This window comes from Polyodon spathula, chromosome 21, assembly GCF_017654505.1.
Source record: "Polyodon spathula isolate WHYD16114869_AA chromosome 21, ASM1765450v1, whole genome shotgun sequence".
Lineage (NCBI taxonomy): Eukaryota > Metazoa > Chordata > Actinopteri > Acipenseriformes > Polyodontidae > Polyodon > Polyodon spathula.
This window is the reverse complement of record NC_054554.1, coordinates 25,621,735-25,643,865: the sequence shown is the minus strand read 5'-3', so window position 1 is coordinate 25,643,865 and position 22,131 is coordinate 25,621,735. Positions and strand designations below refer to the sequence as shown.

General features: G+C 37.6%; 2 protein-coding genes across 4 annotated transcripts; one reads left to right on the top strand and one right to left on the bottom strand.

The window, feature by feature from the left end:
* Positions 1-7,930: 7,930 nt before the first annotated feature.
* On the top strand, positions 7,931-12,913 carry LOC121296728 (archaemetzincin-2). 3 transcript variants are annotated; one of them, XM_041222505.1, is made up of 7 exons: positions 7,931-8,040; positions 8,602-8,906; positions 9,037-9,210; positions 9,467-9,595; positions 10,511-10,674; positions 11,502-11,678; positions 12,364-12,913. In XM_041222505.1, the coding sequence occupies exons 2-7, from the start codon at positions 8,624-8,626 to the stop codon at positions 12,517-12,519; spliced, it is 1,083 nt and encodes a 360-aa protein (XP_041078439.1). In that variant the 5' UTR covers positions 7,931-8,040; positions 8,602-8,623; the 3' UTR covers positions 12,520-12,913. The 3 variants fall into 3 exon arrangements, with proteins under 3 accessions (XP_041078439.1, XP_041078438.1, XP_041078437.1); XM_041222504.1 differs by having other exon boundaries at positions 7,933-8,040; positions 8,624-8,906; XM_041222503.1 differs by lacking the exon at positions 7,931-8,040 and adding an exon at positions 8,114-8,438 and having other exon boundaries at positions 8,624-8,906.
* Positions 12,914-13,472: 559 nt separating this feature from the next.
* Positions 13,473-21,663, bottom strand: LOC121296296 (monocarboxylate transporter 7-like). The gene is made up of 6 exons (XM_041221679.1): positions 21,493-21,663; positions 19,604-19,855; positions 17,664-17,807; positions 16,752-16,880; positions 15,331-16,173; positions 13,473-14,862 (listed from the first exon to the last, which is right to left on the bottom strand). The coding sequence occupies exons 2-6, from the start codon at positions 19,836-19,838 to the stop codon at positions 14,570-14,572; spliced, it is 1,644 nt and encodes a 547-aa protein (XP_041077613.1). The 5' UTR covers positions 19,839-19,855; positions 21,493-21,663; the 3' UTR covers positions 13,473-14,569.
* Positions 21,664-22,131: the final 468 nt, after the last annotated feature.

The following is a 22,131-nucleotide window of genomic DNA, read 5'->3' as shown; positions in this document are numbered from 1 at the left end:
CAATTACATTGTATTGTACACCCTCAAGTATAAAGCGAAAGTATTATTATGGTCTTTTTATGTGTACTGGTTAACAAGGGTACGGTATGAAAAACGTTGGAAAATAAACAACAAGAGAACGAATTTGTATTTAAAAACAGAATTACATCTACTGTTAATAGTAATAAATAACAATTAAATCCACTGAAAGACAGCCCTGTAGATATAGGAACACAGGCCTAAAGACTACGCTTCCAGCACAGTACAAACTTCTAAAATGTTTTTAGAAATTAACAATAAAAGCAATGAGTGATTTCCAAAAAAAATCTATTGATTCATCTCAACTTGTACATTAATACAACAAAACACGTTAAAATACACCAAAAGGTTTGTGTCTGGCCTACTTTCAGCGTGCCTAAAATCATTCAACTTTTAATAATGTAACAACTGCGTTAAACAAATGGGTGTTACATGTAGGCCTCCCTTTAAATAGTGTGTTCTATTATTTATTCATCCTGAGAGTCACTTTCATCGCTGTCACTTATTAGCAGTTCATTACACTCGAGCTGCTTGGCTTCAATGGGCAATGACAGAGACCCGACGTTTATTTACAATATTTGCCTGCAGACTTCGCAAGTATTGGAGACAGGCGATTATTTGAGACCCAGCAATTATTTGTAGTTTTTCGGTAGTGGTGCTTTGATTTAAATTAACTTCAGGCATGTTTTCTAACTGTGATGGAAGCGTTAAGAATAAAGCTGCACCCCCAAAGTAACACTGACTTGGCCGCACTAACACATGGATATTCTGTCTCTAAGCCTAAATTCAGAGTGCAAGCCCTGAGGTCTGTTTTGAGATGCATATTTTGTCTGGACCAAAGTTGGGGTTGTTGGTAAAAATATAAAATTAAAGTAAGCTTCTTGGCAAGTGCTATTGCTAGTGAAGAGGACCCTTCCATAGTCAATTTCTCTGGTGCATTCCAGAAACTGTTCCTGCTCGGTCAAGCCTCTATGCTGAAGGAAAGACAAAAAAAAAAAAAAAAATAACGGTTTGAAGTAGAAGGCAGCTTTTTAAAATACAAATTATAAATGCAATCCTTTTCTGTGTGAGTGTGCCAAATTCTCAGTGTGTGTCTTCAAATTATTGAACTTGTATGGCGAATTGTAACAGACTAAGGGCATGCAAAATATCCTTTTTAAATAGAAATGGAAATAACTTAAATGACATTGCCAACTATAATTACCATTGTTTTCACCTCCTATTGAGAAACTCATTTGAGAGAATGAGTCCCATCAGTCTTTCAGGTTTTTCTTTTTGCCTTAAATTATGCCCCATTAGATGAAAACCAAACCTCTAGATCTTGTGCAAATATGTTCTATGCAGAACTTCTGATATCTATATATCTTTTTTTTTGTTCGATTTTTTTTTTTTTTTTTTTTGGGGGGGGGGGGGCATCATGAATAGAAAGTGTAGCATGTAAGGTTGTCAAATGTCTTTCTTCAGCAAAATATTGATAATGGTTCAGCATCCAACATACTTCTCTGCTCTGTTTTACCCCTTTCCATCTTTTCAATAAAAAGACCAAGAGAAAAGACAATGCTTGATGGCTTTTTTTTCCCTTCCCTGTTACATAGCTGTTGCTGGTGTGTGTGTGTTTTTTTTTAAATACCTCACTATGCAGATGGATGCAGCATGTCTAAATGAAAGAACCTGCAAACGTGTTGAGGTTGTGTTCATTTTTGACCTTTTCTGAAAACGCTGCAGGATGAAGTGTAATAGATTTGTGAACAGAAAGAGACTGTCAGGAATCCACTTTGTCATATGGCTTGTGTAGTGCCATTTGAGTTTTGGCAGCAACATGTTGTCCCACCACTAAATGCTAAATACTTGTGAGATTATTGTTGTCACTTCAACATGATAAATGGCCATTCTGGTTGTCTACTTGCATCAGTAAATTCTTGTTGCCTCTGGTTTGTTGTAATAAAGAAAAACAAATGTTAAATAATGACAAGCAAGGTGTGTGTTTAGATACTCCTGATGACTCATTTTAGTCTATGTAATGCTTGCCAAATCCATGCAAAAATGATCCATGAGATAAATTCATGATTTTATCCATAGCCTTTAGCTACTGAGCACTTGGACCAAATGCCTTAGTAATGAATGCATGATTTTTTTTTTTTTTTTTTTTTTTTCACTTACCAGGGCTTGACTATTTATGTAATACTGATGTAAAACTATGTTTTGTGATGACAAACAAAATGAAGTTCACCTACAAGGTGATTACTCTGGTACTTCTAGGTCATACAGGTGAGTAATTTTTATCGTAGTAGAAAAATTAAACTGTATGACTGGTCTCAGGGATGGAAAGAAGACTCGCATTGCATAGCAATTTGACCTATTCCTGGTTTTCACGGAGTATAATGAGACACACCTGAACTTGTTACCAATACACTGGCTTATCAAGCTCATACTAGGGGTGGGTGAAATTGCTATGCATTAAAAGTCTTATTTCCATCCCTGGGACTAATTCAATGTTTGCTGTTTAAAGACTTGGTGCATGATAAGTAAGCTGAAGCAACATTTGGTATATTAGTTTTATGCAAGAATCTTATCTGGAACTTATTTAAAACAAATGTTAGCTGTTTCGGTTCAGAGAAGAAATGGCTAAAGTTTAAGTTAAAAGTGGAAAGTTGAAAATAAACAAGCGGATTTGAGAAGAAATAGTGTGGATTTTATTTTAGAAAGGATTTGGAACGGTAAAAGTTGATTTTCAAAAGTTCTATTTTTCTTTTTAAAACAATCTACACTTTCTTAAATCTTCTAAAATCTCTGTGGCCTTTGAAACTTGTATATTTTTCAATGTTGGTTCAATAAAAACTGTCGACTTTCAGCATTTGAAGCTAATGTTTTGCAATGGAGATTCCTTCTCAAATCTTGGAATTGATGATCCATTTGGGCACATTCAAAGTCTAAAACATTACTGTATATGGTAAACTTTATTATATGGCAAGTGTAATGTCTGCCATTCACAGATACTGGAACTATTGGTAGCCTAGATCAGCTGAGAAAATAAAAAGTTGAGATGCAAAATCACATACACACAATTTTTCTAAGATCAGGTTTAGCTATGTACCAGTTTTTGTTTATGCTCAGTTTGCAGGATATTTGCTGCACCTGCAGAAGTGTAAATGATTCAAACTGGAATCTTTAGAACCTTGCTGTTTGAAAACAGTTAAGTGCTTGTATGGTTCTTTTGTTGTAAGTTTGTACAGCTTTCATGCTGTTACATTGCACACTCTGCAAAAAAGCCCTTGAATATCCTGGTGCAGTCTGGAGTTTTTTTGTTTTTTTTGTTTTTTTGTTTTTTTCTCACAGGAATTTCCTGTTTTCCCTAAAATCTAAACTTAATTCCTTGATGGAAAATGCATATCTTCACCCTTCTGAAAGCAACTGTAGTTTGTAAATAATGTCGAGTAGTTTGTACCAAGCTTTTTTTATCCCCTTGCGTCCCTATTTATTGGGAAGTGTACTGTATTTGAGGTCACTCTTGATTATTAACCAATGTGTAGTTTAATAGTGAGCTATTTTATAAATGAAAATCTACTGTGGTTTTTATGTCTTTACTGTATCCCAGATACAAAACCACCTTCATATTTTGCTATCGCAGAACTACATAAGAGGTTTCGAAAACCACACAAATAACGAACTGTCATATCTGGGATAACATCCTCAACCACTGCAAGGGTATCAACGAGGAAAAGAGCTGAAGGTATTCAATTAAAAGAAAGAAACTTGAAACTGGTTCCATAGGCCCTTGCTTGTTTTCAAGCCCATTTCTATGTCTGTCTTGATAACACACAACTGCAAGTCTAAGTAATTCAGGTTCTCAAAGGTCAAATGATTTTCAGAACACAGGAATGGAATTTGAGAAGGGGTTAAATACAGTAAAACAATGTCAGAAAACATAAAATGTTAATATGAATATGCTACATACTATACTTGAACTGTTGTCCAATGACTAACCTTTTTTTTTGTATTCAGTTTTGTGTAGGAAATGTGCCTCCTCTGTATATACATATGTGCAGAGCACTTAAGCATTTTCCTTTTAGAATGGAATGAATGTTTGATCGTTTGTATTGTTTTTTAGTTGCAATAAGTGATAGAGACTTTGTTTTTAGTTGCCTTGGAGAAATACAACCTGTAATAAATGGGAAAACAAATAAATCTGTATTTTGTGAATCTCTGGCAATTAAGAATCTAGAAAAACAAGTGTGTTTAAGTGAGAAGCTGTTTTTAGCTAGTACCAAGCTTTGCATGTGGTTTATAAGAGAGTTCAAAGGCTCTTTTGAAATCTCTTGATCTGCCACAAAATGAGAACAGTGCCTATTACATGGGCGTAACAAAATTTCAAGTATTGAATTATGAAATAAGAAAAAATCCTGTTCTGCTTTTTTCCCCAGAATGAAAACCAGCACTAAGAAAACATTCCTCTGAAAACGTATTGGTTTCCATGGATGGCCCTGCCTAATAACTGTTAGGTTGGATTTTGCATCATTTTGCATGTTTCCCTTCTCAATTGTGTGCCAGGGTCCTGTTTTTGCATATTGTGGACACCTGCAGTTCTGTTTACACTCCTGCGCCCTCTCGAATGTGAACAGGTGCAATGGAACAATGTCCAATTCGAAGAACAGAGATAACTGTGCACTCTGAGCACCTGCACTGACACAGACAGGACACAAAACCTGGTGCACTTCCTTTCATGAAAAATGGAAGGTATTTTTTTACTAAGAATACAAATCTGCGTGATTAATTAATGCAACAGTAGAATGGCAGCAGAGGTATAATACAGTAAACTGTGTTGGAGAAGGTACTTTTAAAAAGTAATCAGATTAGTTACAAGTTACTTGAACAAAATTCTCACTGGTTACAGTAACTTATTAGTTACAAATATTTGCTTCTCAGCAGTTTATAGATTACAGATGTAGTGTTTTTCAGGCTGTAGCTCAGTTTTCTTTGAAGATCCAGCTTTCAAACTCTCTTGTTCCCTTCTCTGATAAGTTTCTAGCAAGATCAGATGAAAAGCTTGCTCATGTGACTCATAGGGTTTGACTTGCACTGTTGAAACACACTTTGATTTCCACATTATGAATTAACCATAGTCTATGTTTTTTTTTGTTTTGTTTGTTTGTTTGTTTTAAAAAAGTAACTTAGTTTTTCACCTGAATTACCTTTTACCACATTTCATTACTTTTCTGAAAAAGGAACCATTACAGTTACAAGCTACTGTAAAATGTATTTGGATTACAGTAATGCATTGTGTTACTCCCCAACACTGTACTGTATAACAGACAGAATAGCAAATGTGCAGAGGCTTTTACATATAGCAGTTAATCAGCATTTCCTTTTCCTGCATGCCCAGCAACACACAAAGCTGTGTTGAGCTACAGGTGTGCTTTTGAATACTGACTAATATTTTTGCAAACCAGTAAAAAAATGGAGTAATTAACTCTGTTCACCTCGAAATATATACAGTAGAAGGGCTTGCTTTCTTTCTTGGCTAATTTCTGTTTTTTATTCATTTTTTCTGGTAGTTCAGTTGTCAAACTATATTCAACAACAGCCACGCTTCCTGAAGTCATGTGATCAGCTCATAATGACTTATGCGTGCATGCTGCGGTCGGTAGCTTGGGTAATGTTAGCATTTCAGTACGCTGTTTCCTGAGTTGAGTTTATTTTTTTATTTTTTTCGAACTGCATTTTCAGCACACTTGCAAGGCCTATTACTGAGACCTCCTCAGCAGATGCCTTAAGTGCAAGCTTTGTTTACTTCTGATGTAATCCCCTAAAGGTTAAATCCCTAGAGGTCTTTCAGACCGATGTGAAAAGGTGCTATAGAGATGCTAAACAGGGACTAGTGGTGCAGTATCAATTCGGTTGTGTATTGTTTTATCAGGATGGGATCCCATTGAGAACTACTGCATGTTTGAAGGGGGCACATCTCACTTCCATGCTGTGACCACAACAAAACAAAGACCAACTGCAGCATTAGTCATGCACAATGCAAATTCAGAGTCAAAACCCTTAGAAAGTCAATCTATCATTACTCAAAGCAAGCCATATACCAGCCGAGGGTAGCAAACTGGGAAAGTGGCAGCATTTTTTAACTGTTTATTGATTTTTTTTTTTTTTAACTGGTGTTTTAAACTGACTGATCAGTATCCCTAATTGTTTTTATTTCTCTGATAACAATGAAGATGTATTTAAGCTGGCCTCACCAGTGTTGCTAATGCAGAGAAAGGGCTCCCTTCAATTGAATAATCCTCTTGCTCTCCACTCTCGTGCCTATGAGCAGCTGGCGTGTGTCGATTTCAATCTTTAACCTTCCTTCCTCTTATTTACTTGTGAGATTATGTGAAAAAGTAGAATTCAGGCAACCAGAACAACATGGAGGAGAGGGAGTTGGCGTGTTCATGTTTTATCTCTCCTTTGTTTTTACAACCACTATAACAACAAAAAAGATATCTTGACTTCGCACAGTTGGCATAGTTCAGTACAACACTGAAAAGCAGACAGTGCTTAGAACGCAACAAGCATGTTATTATATTCCTGTTTGACCAGAGGCATTATCATCTGAGAAACTGAGCAGGAATTTTTTGACACAGAATTTCTGTTTAAAGTGCTATTGTTTGAGCATGCATCCAAATGATCGCATGGCGACAGAGCAGTAGCATTACAACGACAATACAATTTCTTTACAAACAGGCTCTTGTTGCAGAGTGGCTGTTACAGTGGTATGATGGGTCATGTCATGTGTTCAAATGGTGCACCAGCAGAAATAGTGTCATGCTTCACATACCTATTGGTATGACAATACACTTGTAATCATGGCTACTGCCATGGCACTGTATCAAAAACACTGTTCAATGCTTTGTCTGTTTTTTTTATTGCTCATTTCACAGTCCTCAATTGACCCTAATCTTGGCCTAGCCAATGTTAATTTGGGTGAGGTAACCTATCTGTAGGTACTATGTAAAAAAAAAAAAAAAAAAAAAAAAAAAATTTAAAAAGTTATCTTTCTTCCCACTGACACAGAACTGCCAACAGATAGTCTTATTTGTCACCGTGGTGTAACCTGACACTTAGTTACCTGAAGAGGACTTTATTATGTGAAGGTGAACCTGCTCTACACACGAATGAACGTTCAGTAAATGTGAGAAGCACAGCTCTGCTGTACCAGGACACCGTCATTGCATTACACTATACCCGTATACATTGCGTGTTTGCAGTTATAACTTGGTGAACTGGAAAGGTACTGATAGGAAACCAGTCATTTTCATTCCAAAAGAGGTCAACCGAACGGTGTGGCAAATTGTTGTCTTTCAGTTTCTACCCCAGTAATGAATTAACTTGGGAAACATTATTATGTTTATTTCTATTATTAGTATTTATCGTTATAATGGAGAGAACACAATATAATATTGCCAACCAAAACCTAGAACAAAAGTGACCCTCCCAGTACAAAGCTGAGGTCATGCGCGCGAGTAGTTGACATAAGATCGTTTGTTTCCGCGTTACAAAAAGCTTCGAGTGAGTGAGGTCGGTAATGGACAAAGTGCCCCTAATCTGGTTTCCAATAAATCATACACAATCAGACCTTCTAAGCTTTGTAAGGGTACAAAAATAGCTGCTGCTTTTAAGTATTCCCGTGTGCGGAAACCTGTCATTAAATGTAGTGTGTGACTTCCTATTTGTAAGGGTTCATCTCACAACTTTATTTATTTACAAGAAACGTAGCAACGAACTCTGTGTGAATAAAAGTTAAGTATTTTTGGAAATAACTTTAAAATGTTTACATTTATTATTATTAATTAGTATTATTATTAGTGGCAAAGTGACATCAGCGGCGTAGTTCTAGAAGTATACTGATTTTCAGATGCTCCCTGATTTGACAGTCTGACCCAGAAGCTGGTTGTCTTAGCAATTTAAACCAATAGAAATTTCTTCTTGCGAATAGGGGTGGTACTTGTGTCGTTTTCCCCAAGAAGAGACAGCGCGCAGCAAGTAAATGTTTGCTTTTTATTAAACTATGTTTTTTTTGTGCATGCTAATATGACATATTTCAGAGAAGTGCATAGTCGACTGTTATTAAATACATAATATACAACCGGTTTAAGACTAGTGCACAATTGCTTTAGATTAATGATGCGTTGGTATACAAAATGGAGTGTAACATGTTTAGTTCTGTTTAACCTTTTGCCTTTTTAAGAGTAGTAACTGTACTGTGGAGTTAAATAAGCAAAGCATTTCCGGTGTAATGTTAGAAAGTGGTACATCGTCACAATGTGGTATGTACCCGCACCAAAGCTGGGCCAGTATTAGGAAGTGGTACTCTGTGAGATTTTGGTACAGGTGCAGTCAATTGCGACGTGATGATACTGTTTTCCTATTGTCAAATAGAGGTACATTTACCATTAATTATACATGCTTTTTTTTTTAAAACTTAAACTGGAGACAGACAATTAACTTGAGGTGTGATCCTTTTTGAAACGTTTAAACATCATCATATAATTTAATCTAGCTGGTTAAAATACTGGATTAATGGCGGTTTTGACACAGACCCAGGTGAACTGTATCTCACACTCAGATGCAGCTGATCCAGCACTCTGAAGAGACACTGCGGGCTGCCCTGGTCTCCAAGAGACAGGACCTGGTGGAGAGCTACCAGAAATACAGCCCCGGGGAGCGGCGACTGCTGGAGGAAGGGTTCCACCCTGACAGCGTGCTCTTCGGTCCCATCACACTGCACTCGGAGTCGGACTGGATTCACTCACACCCGGAGCCCAGGCAGGACTTTGCAGATTTCTACAGAAACCCATACCGGTGCACCCCCGTCAAAGGCAGGAACACTATCTACATACAGTCTATTGGTGAGTCATGCTCTGAGATCCCACCATGCAGAGACTTAAACGTTGTTGGAGTTAAGCAGTGAAGCTATGAGGGTGTAAAATCTTCAGGACTGATTATGAAGACTGCCTCTCAAGGTGTGTGTGTTCCCAGGCTCGTTCGGGGATTCGGAGGAGAGCACGCAGCTATACGTGGCGTGGCTGCAGGAATACTGCAAGGCGTTTTACTATGGCCTGGCGGTGAGGCTGCTAGAGCCAGTCCCAGTGTCCGACACATCCTGTGCCTTCCGGGTCAACACCAACTCCCACAACCTGCAGATACACGCAGGTGAGAGCCGAGACCTGCTTCAGCTCTCCACGGATGGTAATAAGACTCCTGTTCCATAGCAGTTTCACCTATTCCAGGTTACTGCAAGCTTGATTAGCCACAGTGTATAGGTAACAAGGTCAGGTGTGTCTTATTAAACTTGCACTAAAACCAGGAATGGATCAAGCTCTATGCAGTGGGAGTCTTATATCCATTCCTGCTCTCTCACTACACCGCACTGTATATTTATATATTCCTACTATGCGCTCCTCTGCAGGCGATCTCCTTCGTTACCTGAAGAAGAGAAAGCCCAGAGATGCCTTCTGCATTGTTGGGATCACCATGACTGACCTGTACCCCAAAGACTCCTGGAACTTTATCTTTGGACAAGCCTCTCTAACTGAAGGTAGCTAGACAAGGTTTTCTTTTAGTTGCCGGTTGTCTCATAAACAGACAAGTAAATGCTTTGTTACAGGGAAATACAGTGAGGACTGCCACATTGTTTTAACCTCCATTTTAATGAGTAGACCCCATGCTTTGAGGTAGTTCTGTCATTTGGTACATAAGGATTCTCTCCATTAAGTGCCATTACAGGTGTAGTCCACTAAAAATTAACTGTTTGTCACATTCTTTTATCATTTGCCCAAATCTGTGGTACAGATCCTTTTTCACATATACATTAGATTACACCGTAGATGCTATTCCCCTCGCATTATGTACAGGAATGCTTTAACAGCTGTAACCTTTCACTCTCCATGGGTGTTGACATCAGATTGCAATGGTAAATGTGTTTCCAGACAAAATTAATTAAAATAGCCAATTCCTAGAATATAAATTATAGTCAATATATTTGTTGTTAATATATTTGTAACTCAAGCAACCAGAAAAAAAATGTATAAGCTGTGTAATTAAAATTACTTCATAATCATTGGAATAAGGGATTACAGGCATGTTAGGGTTAGGGTTAGGGTTAGGGTTAGGGTGGACCTCCAAAAAAGAGCATGTTTAGTTTGTGTTCCGAAACACTCATCAGATAAAACTGAGCTGTTTTGCAATACCTTCCATCTACAGCAGATGGTACTGTTGTTTAACAAGTGTCTCTCTTTAGCTACAGAAGAGGTGCTATTTACAAGATTTCACTGATTATTTTAGATGTGTGCCAGTGGGTGGTTAATGTAATCCCACCAGTAGTCCAATGTGAAATTGAACAAGACTGTAAGTCAACTTGGATAAAGGCATCTGCTAATAAACAAATAATCCAATGCAAACAGATAATTCCTGGTTGAGTTAAATGAGCTATCTTCTGTCTCTCTCTTTATAGGGATGGGAATATTCAGTTTTGCCAGATATGACGACAATTTTTACAGCAGTAACTACAAAGGCAGGCTGCAAAAGACCAAGAAGCTGACTCCTGGGGACTACTCTGTGTTCAGTGACTGCTACACCCCGCCCATAACCAGCATACTGCTGTATCGCTCCTGCAGGGTGAGAGCCATTCGATTTAAAAACACAGGACTGGTTCCATAGACTCCGACTGGCACTAATCTTGAGTTACTTTATCTAACATTAGATAGTCCAAAACACATGATAATCGTGCTGTGGAAAACCAGTTGTAAAACATATTACTGAAGTGCCCCTCAATTGTGTTTAATTACACACTGGTTTCTGAGTTCTACTGTGATCTGTGTCCAAGTGCAGTCTCTCGTGGGCCTCCTCTGCTCTTGGTAGCACAGCAACATTCACACAGGTCCCATATTGTTCTACTGTATTTTGTCCCTTGACTATATTCAGCTTTGGCAAAATCAAAACGGAAAATCCTGAACTTGCTTGGATATCAGGAATCGTCTCTCCTGCAGTGCTAGTGAAGAAATCACTGACTTGGTCACAAGGCTGTGTTCCATAAACCACTGTGTAAACACAGAATTAACAAGAGTGCAAGATCTGTTACCTCATTGCTTTAAGTAGCTGTTCTTGGGTAAGAGGTATTTACTGAAAGCAGAACTTACTTGTTTTTAAAGAATACCAGGCAGTCCGATTGCTTCACTTTACAAAGACGTTTACAAAAGTTTAAATCTGTTGTTGTTGTTATTATTATTATTATTATTATTATTATTACATATCATGAAAAGTTATTGAAATGTTTCAGGAATGGTCAGATAAAGGTGTGCTGTAGAATAGTGATAGAAATCCTCTGAAATGTTTAAAAAAGGGTTTTAGTTTGCAGCAACACAATTTGAGGACAAGAATAGCCCGTCTCATTGTGGCATTGTTATTCAGGACACTTGCGGTGACTGAATTTCTCTCCCTCCTAGACGTTGACTCATGAGATTGGTCACATTTTCGGGCTCAAGCACTGTCAGTGGCTGCGGTGCGTGATGCAGGGGTCCAACCACCTCGAGGAATCGGACCGCAGGCCCCTCGACCTCTGCCCTATTTGTGTGCGCAAGCTGCAGTCTGCCATCGGCTTCAGAATTGAAGAGAGATACCAGGTATGTATGAAACTGTGAAGTACAGTTTTCTTACTGTAATGTGTTTGTAGATACGCAGAATTTATTTATTTTTTTTTTCCAAAACATGACAATTTGGGCAGGCAACATTCTTCCTGTCCGTTGGGCTTCATGCTGTATATTAAATTCAACATCTCAGTAATATTGGTAGAGGGGGACAACAACTCCCCAAATCACAAGGGAGGGAGGGATCGAGGTGGGGGCAGAACAGACAACAGTGATGTGACTGGAAAGTTTTATAGATTTTTAGTTATTTCCTGTAATCCTGGAGTCATCTGGGTTTCCATTAAGTACCACCGTGTGGTTAAGCTAACATCTGCGCAGCGTGACTTTTCGAAATGCATTACGTGTTCATGTGGTGATAGTCAGGACAGAACTGTGACAAGCACACCCTTGTTTGCTACAAAATGTGTTATGTAAGAAGGCAGTGTGGTTTGATGCTCCTGTAATATCAGGATATCCTGTGTTTGAATCCCATCCAAGCTGTACAGCTGTCATTAATCCCTTAGCTATTGAAATACTCCAGATTAACTTGGTAAGGTTATGAAATGTCAGTTATTACAGTTTAGATTCACTTGGTATGATTTTCTGTTACAGTCATTGCATCATTACGTTGGTTGTACTTGGTTCACATGGGGACTTTTTAAAAACCTGTTTTTTCTTTCAGGCCATACTTCAGTGGATAGAAAGTGGTTTGTCTTCTGTCACCAGCAAAGACACGGGAGAAACTGAGACAAAACCCCACAAGCCCACCAAAGCATTTGAAGAATCCAGGGAGTGGCTTCTGAAATGCTTAAGTGTGCTTGAAGATGATCTGATTTAGACATGTGTTGGTTGTTGTAATGTGTGCAATTTTTTTGTGTTGCACAATGTAGTATGAGCTAAATACATTTTTTGTCTAATACATGGCTTTTCAATTCTCCAGAGAAAACAATTCTCCTGACTGTAGCACAACCTATTTTCTTTCTCCTGAGTTATGCAGTAATAGCCACACAGGTTTAATTGAATGAACTGACTTTAATTGTGCACAGTATATACATGTTTATACTGCAAGAAATGTAAATACTTTACTCTGCCTTTGTGGAAAGGGCTGTGATATCACATTTGGATGTTAACCAACATTTATGGAAATGGTCAGAAATATGTAGAAATTACCACATTTGAAGAAGATACATATACAGTATTTTCATACATGCAAGTGTTTTTTTTTTTGTTTTTTTTTAAAGTAAAGCATACAATTAAAAACAGTTTGGGTTTTGTTTATTCTTTCTGAGTAGATAACATTACAGCATTATTCCAAATCTGGGAATAGGTTTTCTGTTTTACATTCCTTTAACTTTAAAAAAGAAAAGAACATTTTTCCATGTATCTACATCTGCAAAATGCTGACTCATTTATTACATCTATTCATTCTGATAAACAAACCGGTAAACAAAAATCACTAAAACAGTACTAATGTTTCAAATAAACTTTCAGTGGATTGCCAACTGCTGTTTTTAAAAAAAAAAAAAAAAGGTAGACGTGCATTTTGGTGTATAGTATTAGGTATATCAGTATTGTGTTTTGTTTCATGGCATAGTGGTACTTGTTTAACAAATTGTTAGTTGTGTTGTCAAAATTACATTTAAAACTGATAATTTGGACAACATCCTTTGTAGCAATTCGTACCCACATCACATCCAATAATAATTATATATATATATATATATATATATATATATATATATATATATATATATATATATATATATAACACAGAAAGACTATTACACAAAGAAGCTAGAACAATTTTAATTGTAAAAGAATAAATTAGCTACAATTTAAGCAAGGTTTAGAATAAATATTCCAGTGAGATTGCAACACATTGATAGAGACAGACTGTACAACTGTCCAATCAATGCAGAGTTAATGTAAACTAATCTTTCAACAAGCTAACAACAGACTGTAGCCTAAGGCTATATGGGTTCCAGATGAGGTATACCAGTGACTACTCTGAAGAACATGAACATTAAAACTGGTCTTAGTCCCAACAGAAAACAGCCTGTTTATGTATTTTATCACTTATTAAGTGAAGTTTTAAAAAAAATAAAAAATAACGCCTAACTTATTTTGAAAACCCCTAGATTCACTCAGGAGTTGTATTACTCTTTATAAAGATTCCCTGTTTATACTTGTTAAAACTTTTTTTTTTTTTTTTTTGTCCTACTAAAAGTTAATACTTTCAAACCTTGCTCATAGTCATAGTACCTTTACTGAATATGGGCCACTACATAAACACAATCAAGAGGATTTAATCCAGTCCTGCTGGAAAACTTCAACTATTATTTGAATGCAACATGTAACAGAAACCAGTTGTATCACTGACAGTTTCACTCCCGAATGGAATTGAATTTTCCCGCAACATAGCATTAGGATTTCTTCTGATTTGGTGTTCTGATTAGTTACATATACACATCTGGTATGTAAACTATTCTAATTGAAGCCCTCATGGAAAAACAGCTTGGACTCATGTTCCCTAACACCAGAAATGTCATGGTCTGCATGGAATAAAGGAATGGCGCAAAAAGGGCCTATATTTTTTATTTTCCTAAAATAAAAAATAAATCTATTCTGCACTTGTTATACAAATTGAGTGTCAACATTCAGAATTACTAGATTGTGCAACTGGTGTAAAAAATGTTTTTTTTTTTTTTTTTGTTGTTGTTTTTTTTTTTTTTTTGCACCTTTTCATTTTCTTAAATAAGCAGTGTTAACTTAATTATTTACTTCCAGTACATTAGAAGCATGCAGAACACAAAAGGCAAGTGCTTGTGATATTGGCCATTAGATTCGTGGTGCGAGGTCTGTTTGTGTGTCCCATTTTTTCTCTCTCTTTAAATTGATTTTGCTCTGGCTGTGCTGTCTCCTGAATTGATTTTCAAAATGCTCTCTTCCGCAACAAGATCAACATCAAGGAAATCATCCGGAAGTTCCACAACAATTTTGTTATCCTGAGTTAGATTTTCCCAGCTTGGAGCCTTGGAGTTCTGCTGCTGTTTCTTCCTCCTGTTACAAAGGCCAGTCTTTGCAGGTCGTACCAGAGCCAAGAAAATGGCTCCCACTCCCATTCCAGCAGCACAGGAATAGAAAGCAGCACCATAATCTACTGTGAGATCTACCAAGAAACCTGAAAAGAAAAATAAATAAATAGCTGGGACTCTAATCCTCAAAACCTGACGTTTCTCTTTCATGTTTTAGACCAGGCAATGAATAGTAACAGTAACAGAATCAATTGTGTGATGCCAGAACTATACACGAAACATACAATTGTTTTTATAGCTGTGAAAATAATAATCAGCCATAACTATTAAAACAAGAGAAGGGTGGCTCTGATTCTTTTAGAAATGTGTGTTTTAGAAATGCATGTAAAAATAGATCGAGAAAACATAACTCAATTAAAGCCTGGGAAAATCCAGACTGAAGAGGCAGCAATAGCACAGTCTTTATCAATAAAAATGTGTGTTAGCTCTTTTAAAAGTACATTCAGTGCTGGGAAAAGGCCAAACAAGGTTGATAATTTCATAATTATGCAGTAAAACCAAGACTTTCCCACTGCCTTTAGAAGAAAAGGAAATAGCATTGTATTTCTTCTTACCTCCCAGGGGTGGACCAGCCAGCCCTGCAAAGCTCTGGATGAAGATGTACACTCCCACTGCAGATGGCATCTTCTCAATTCCCAACACATCATCCTCTGCCAGCATGGGGATGTGTGAGGCGGCCACTGTGCCCAACATGAAGCCGTACAGCACGCAGCAGACCATTAGCCCCCAGAACTCACGGACAAAGGGGAAGACTACCAACACCAGGCAGAGCAGCAGGACACAGATCAGCTCAATGTAGATCTTCCGAATGGGCTTCTTGTTGAGCATCCAGCCCATCGAGATCCTGCCAAAGATCTCCGCCACAGCCATGGCAGACAACATGTACGCTGCCCGGTCCTTCCCAATGCCCAGACTGATGCTGAGTGGGATAACGTACAGCTGGGGCGCAAAGAATCCCAGAGTGGCAAACAGCCCAAACAGTGCATAACAAATAAAACTGCAGTCCTTGAGCACCGAGAAATCCAGCAGTTTGTTTCTCAGAAGTGGTGTTGAGGGCTCTTCCTTCTCCACCGAGGCTCCGGGAAGCATTCCCGTCTCCTCTTCCTTCTTTTCCATTTCCATCTCCTCCTCTTTACTGCGTCCAACAATGTTGGTGCATGAGGTAGATAAAGACTGAACACCTGAGTCTACCGAGTCGATCGATGTGCGCGTCTGCTCATTGTCTAGCATGTATTTGGTCTCTGTCTGTTTAATCGGCGTTTTATGCACCACCTCTTGCTTGGTCTGGATGACAATTGGCCGGAGTAGAGCTCCACAGAGAATGATTGTGGACTGAAGCACTCCCATCACTATGAGACAGCATCTCCAGCCACTGTAATCCTTCAGAGCAGTAAAGGCTGAAGGATGAATTCGAAAGAATTTGGAAAATGAAAGAAAATAGTTGACTGTAACACTTATACTTACATATCTCCCTACTACTGTTGTGCTGAATCTAACAAAGGTCAATGATCCCTTATATTATACAGTTACCTTTCTTTCAGACACAAACTGCTGTTTTAAAAATCTTGCTTAAACACATTTTTTGGGTGCATTTAATTACAGTGAAGTACCTAGATGGAGCTAGTACTAATTGGCAGTTTTTAGTTCACCAAGATCTTTACAAAAATGAACCAAAATTAGCCATTAACGTTAAATGTTAAACTCTATGGAAGAGTTACGTTTATAACATATTAACTACATGTAAAGAAAAGAACTCAGCATCCCACTTTAAGTGTTTTAGTTACAAATTAATTAATATAAATGTATTTAATACAATTTATTCAGTAGGTACTGATGAATCTTTTCATTTGATGTCATTCTCTGTTGCAGGCTCTGTGACAACAAGGTTTCGCTTTGATTGATATTTCAGTGTTACGTAACGTGCAATAGCTCTATCATTCACAACTTGTATATCACAGTCGCCAGTTAGTCTTACCTGGTGCAAAAAGAAAAACTGAGAAGCATTCTCCAGTAGAGGCGATAGCGGTGACGAGGGATCGGCGCTTTTGGAAGTATTGGGAGAGGATGGTGACAGTAGGCAGGAAAGCGAGGCAGTATCCCAGGCCTGTGAACAAACAGGAGAGAGGAACGTGACAGCCACTGCGCCCGGAAGGCAGTGCCTTTACTTTCTATCTTTAACATTTCTTTACAAACGCAGGTCTCGTTTTCATGTTGGGCTACTGCTCCACGTTACGATGTCCTGTCCTCAGTAACAACTGATGGAACCCTGCAAGAGAACTCTATTAAGAAAGAAAACAGAAAGAAAAAAAGAGAGGTTCTAGTGTTAGTTGGCTGAAAAAAAAAAAAAACACTTGCCAGTCATTAAATCTAGCATACAGTGCATAAACAGTTAGTAATTTAGCTGCTAATTGTCCCAAGAACTTCACTGATCAACAGGACATGGCACCAAGCACGGCTAGAATTTGTACAATATGATTATCTTAATAAAACAATTTTTTAATAACACGTTACACAATTCTTATGAATTATTTAAATGCCCTCGCCTTTCAGTAGACCATTATGCTGCGTTGAGTTAACACTGTTATTTTTTTATGCCTGGGGAAAACAGATTTTATTTTTTCACCCGTGGTGCTGTAGGAAAGTATTTCCTAGAAAATGGTGTTCTAGAGGCCTTAAAAAAACAGAAGTTGCAAGTTATTTCAGCAGCTGTTGAGTGAGGGTGGGGTTACACTAAAAAGGCCATGAAAATCTGTTGCCGATATGACGTTTTACAAATAACATATACACTAAGTTTAAAAAAATCTTGCCTATATTCTTCTAATACAGTTGGAAATGTTGGTGTTAATAAATTAACACCAATAACACCTCTTTAGCATGGAATTGGTACCTGAAACGACTCCCACAGTGATGTACATTTGCTCAACCGAGTTTACGAATGCTGATGAAATCATTCCAAGACTGATCAGTGCTCCTCCCACCATGACGACAGGGCGATGACCAAAACGGGTGCTTGACATTGAAGAGAGGGGAGCTGCAAACAGAGAACAGGAGGAGTCAGTCTTATCATTGGAGACACTTTTCTCTCGTGGGAAAGTTGTTCTAACTGGCTTCCTTTTATCACTTGATTCTGAGAAATATTGTAGGACTATGGATATTCCAAGAAATCCCCAGTAAACAGCAATGTGCTCATCTGGGTATTTGTTTTCTCATTGAAAGTCTGAACCATCAAAACACATTTTCAATTTCTTATTTGACATTAATTTTCAATTCCAGTATTAAACAACAGTGGTGTACAATATATCAAGATTTATACATGCTTTTGAGTTATTTGAGTTTATAAATTAAAGATGCAAGTCTGTTCAAGCTACAAATTACTAACTGTAACCATGGCTACAACCACAAGCGGCAGTGTGTATCAACAACAAATACTTACATGTGAACCAGCACTATAATCATGGAAGAACATATAATACAACATCACTAAATAATCATATTTAATATCATTGCACACCTGAATACAGATATTAAAACAGCGATCGTACTGCTCAATGAAAGCTCAGTTAAACTGGTACCTCATCACAGCGTGCATATTATCCAACTAAAGCCAGTAGCATAATGCTGAGCAGTACAAAACAGAGTACCAAATAATGCTTTTTGCTGTATTCAGAATAAAAACAACAAGTATCATACAGCAACCTAAATATTCTACATCTGTTTAATTGAAACAAATAATAACATGCATAAAATAATCTGAATAGTGCAAATATTGTAACTTGGCCAAAACTGAAAATACATTCCAACATTACAATAGTTTAACATTACTACCAAGTACAACTCCCCCGCCATTTAAGCACTGACATCAGATGAATCCAAGTTACTTTGTTTATTCAATATACTGTAAATTATTAAAAATAAGGAACAAACCTGGTTGTACTTTTAATTGTCGGCGCAAATGTTGACATCACTACACCCACTCCAAAGTCAACAGATGTTTTACATTGAACTGCAGTCCCGAGTTAAAAAATTACTCTTTTCCAAGTATTTTCTTATTAGCCACTGCGTTGTAGTATGTGTTTATGTTGATCATTAAGTTAAATTACCTTTCTAATTTCAATGTTACACATGCTTAGGCATTTATTTTATGTCAGTCATTACAGAGGAACAAGCAGGGATCTGTTAACATTAGCTAGAAAAGCAACAAAATTTCAATCACAACATCTTTACGGTTTTTGCTGTTACAAGCACTGTATATTTAATTAGGTTCCTTACATGTAATATGCAAATAACAACGCCTTACTTTTAACACTTACCAAACCTCAGCATGTTAAAATAGGCGCGTTTGCTTCTACTAGTAGCTAATATATAAGGCTTTTTTTTCGTGTACTCGAATATGTAATATGCAATTCGATTTTTTCCCCCGTGAAGCCGTATATTCAACTACACTGACCCATCCCTACTAAATATACAACAGTTGCTTGTGGTATGTTGTACTCAATTTTAAAAACTGATTTTAAAGTCACAAGTGTAAAAAGTTAACAGTGAAATGAATAATTACAGGTATGTTATTTGAGCAATTGTAGCAACACATGGGGGTGTATAACGATATATTTTTCAGAACCACGCTACTTACTCTAAGCTGTAATGCTTAAATCAGATAAACTTAAAAAGATAATGTGAGAGTTACACCGTACGTTATACTGCTGATTCAGTAATCGATTAACAAACTTAATCGCATTGCTCGTAGTCGCTAAAGAGATTGGTTTTTAGTGGTGCACTGACTGTGGCTTCGCAAGGTAACCCTACTACAGGAACACTACGGGTTGTTACCTGTAAAGGTCATGACAAAAACGCATATGGAGATTATCCAGGACACCCTGCTGTTGGACTCGTTGAAATGGATCATCAGGTCCTGGAAGAATATCCCAAAGCTCTTGATTATTCCGTATGTGAATACTTCCACAAAGAAGAAGGCCAGACCTACAACCCAGCCCCAGCCCCCGTCTGGCACTTCTGTGTAGACATTGGCTCCGAGGCACCCCTTTGCCCTGGCTACAGACCCCATCTTCTCTGTTCTGGTTCCTGCAAAACACAAACAGTAAAAACATATTAAAGCAGGGCTTGGGAAAAGAATAACTCCGCTCTTAATACCAGTGGATTCATATTTTGTTTTTCTCTAAGCCCCATTAACGCTTAGCCGTGTAATTCCCATTGCGCAAAACAGGGGCCACGGACTGGTACAAATTGTACTTTTTCATGAATGTAATTTTAACCCTCCCTCAAGACTGTACTGACATTGGGAAGCACACAGACACTCTACAAGTTTTCACATAGGAGATCCCAGTTTGGGCATGCCTTTTAGGTAACTTGTGTCACATCCATGTCTCCCCTTTCATCGCGGAACGTGCACATGTTAAAGGCTGCGCTGAAAGGGTGCACTATCTCACAAGATGCATTTTCGCATGCTACACCGGGTCGATGAAGACAAAGGGGCGATTACCCAGTCTGTCATTCATAAGGTTGAAGTAAGGACAAATTGATAGATTCGCCCCGCTTCTGTTTTTTTTTTTTTTTTTTTTTTTTTTTTTGCTTTTTGCGTTATAGTAGGCTACTGTGCTTTTAAAATATTACATCGATTACGAACATGATCCACAGTTATCTGAAATCCCTCTTTGTGATTTTTTTCCGCCATCTTTAAACACTTCCACACATCTCTCTTTCTTGCCATCAAGCTGTTTTACGACTTTACAATCATTAATAAAAGTTATGTCTTCTCATCGTGCTTACTGCTGTGAGCATCTGCTACTATGTTACGTGTCTGCTGTGGGTTACGCTATAGTCGGAATATGCCTTTTACAAGGCGCTATATTCCTCTAGTATTTCTATATCCTCGTGGAACATGCCACCTGTGCTTTTTACAAGGTGGAATATTTGGATTATTCGGTATTTATATAAATGTACACAAAAAAGCCTTAGGTTCCTCCACACGTGTCTCTGTATACTGGAGATTTAGTACATCCTGCCATACACTGCGAGGTGATGAGAACCTGTTAGCACAGGTTTTACACAACAATTGAGCCTATCCCTCTATCTAACATTTTAAAGCATTTGCCATAATAAACCCTGTTACAACACTGAAAAACTGAAATGTAGGCAGCTAGCTCTCTCCCATACCCTTTACAGTGTTTTCTTTTGTTTTTATGTAAGTAATAAACTTAAGAGTCGTGGTTTTAAGAGAGATATCTTGCGCACAAACAAAATAACATACATAATTACGATTGAAAGGCATTTAAAAAAAAAAAAAAAAAAAATCTCTGGCACGACTACAAATAACCCTGTTAATGAGGTATTTCACTGAATAGAACACAATCTGTATTCCTAGACTAATTTACTGCAGAAACCAGCTTTCTGTACTTTGAGATGTCAAAGCTCGTTGTTGTCATGTGTAGTTCACTCCTTTCAGCAGGGCTGGATTTGTAAGGTATCAAGATGCCCACATAATGGCATTTACAGTTATCTGCAATACAGTGCACTACAAGGGCATGGTGTACTGTAGTGTAGCATTTTAAATCATATCAATAACCATTACTATTATTATGTTTATTAAGAAATAGATATCCAATTTTCGCCTTTTTGTGTAACACAATAACATAAAACATACTTTTACAGTAGGCAGCTAACCTTTTCTAACGTTCCTGTCGTGTACACCATTCACTTACCTCTTTAGAAAGTGAAAATACGAATAACGCAGTAAAATTGGACACAACACAAGTAAACTTGTATTTTATAACCCTAAAACCTCAACGTGCTACCGGAAGCTTTTTTTTTTCTGTTTAAATTCTAACTCGGTTAAAAAAAAGGAGCGCAATAATTAAAAATAATAAATGTTATTAAAAAAAAAAAAAAGAAACAAATACATGAAAAATAAATAAAACAACAGGGTTCCTGCCCTGTATATATATATATACTATGCCGGTATTTTCTGCTACCCTCCACTAAAGTCTGCCGCTTCCACACTGTCTCTTTCTCCACTGCGGTTTGTTATATATATTCTGGCTCAAGCCGGTCAGACACGCGCGGCAAGCGCGTCCACGTGTCTGCGGCAGGACGCGCGCAGTGCCATTTACAGAACTCCAGACGCGAGGCTTGCAGGAGCACAGCGTGCTCGCGGAAACACAGTAGCACTGTGTTGCAAAAAAATAAAACACAATCTAATAATACTGTAAAATGTATTACGTGTTTTACTATTATTTTTAATTTGTATTAATTTGACATTTTTCAATAAGTGCAAACAATAATAATGATTCCAAACAGGACTGTACAACAGCTGCGTTAAAATTAATATTTATAAAAATGTA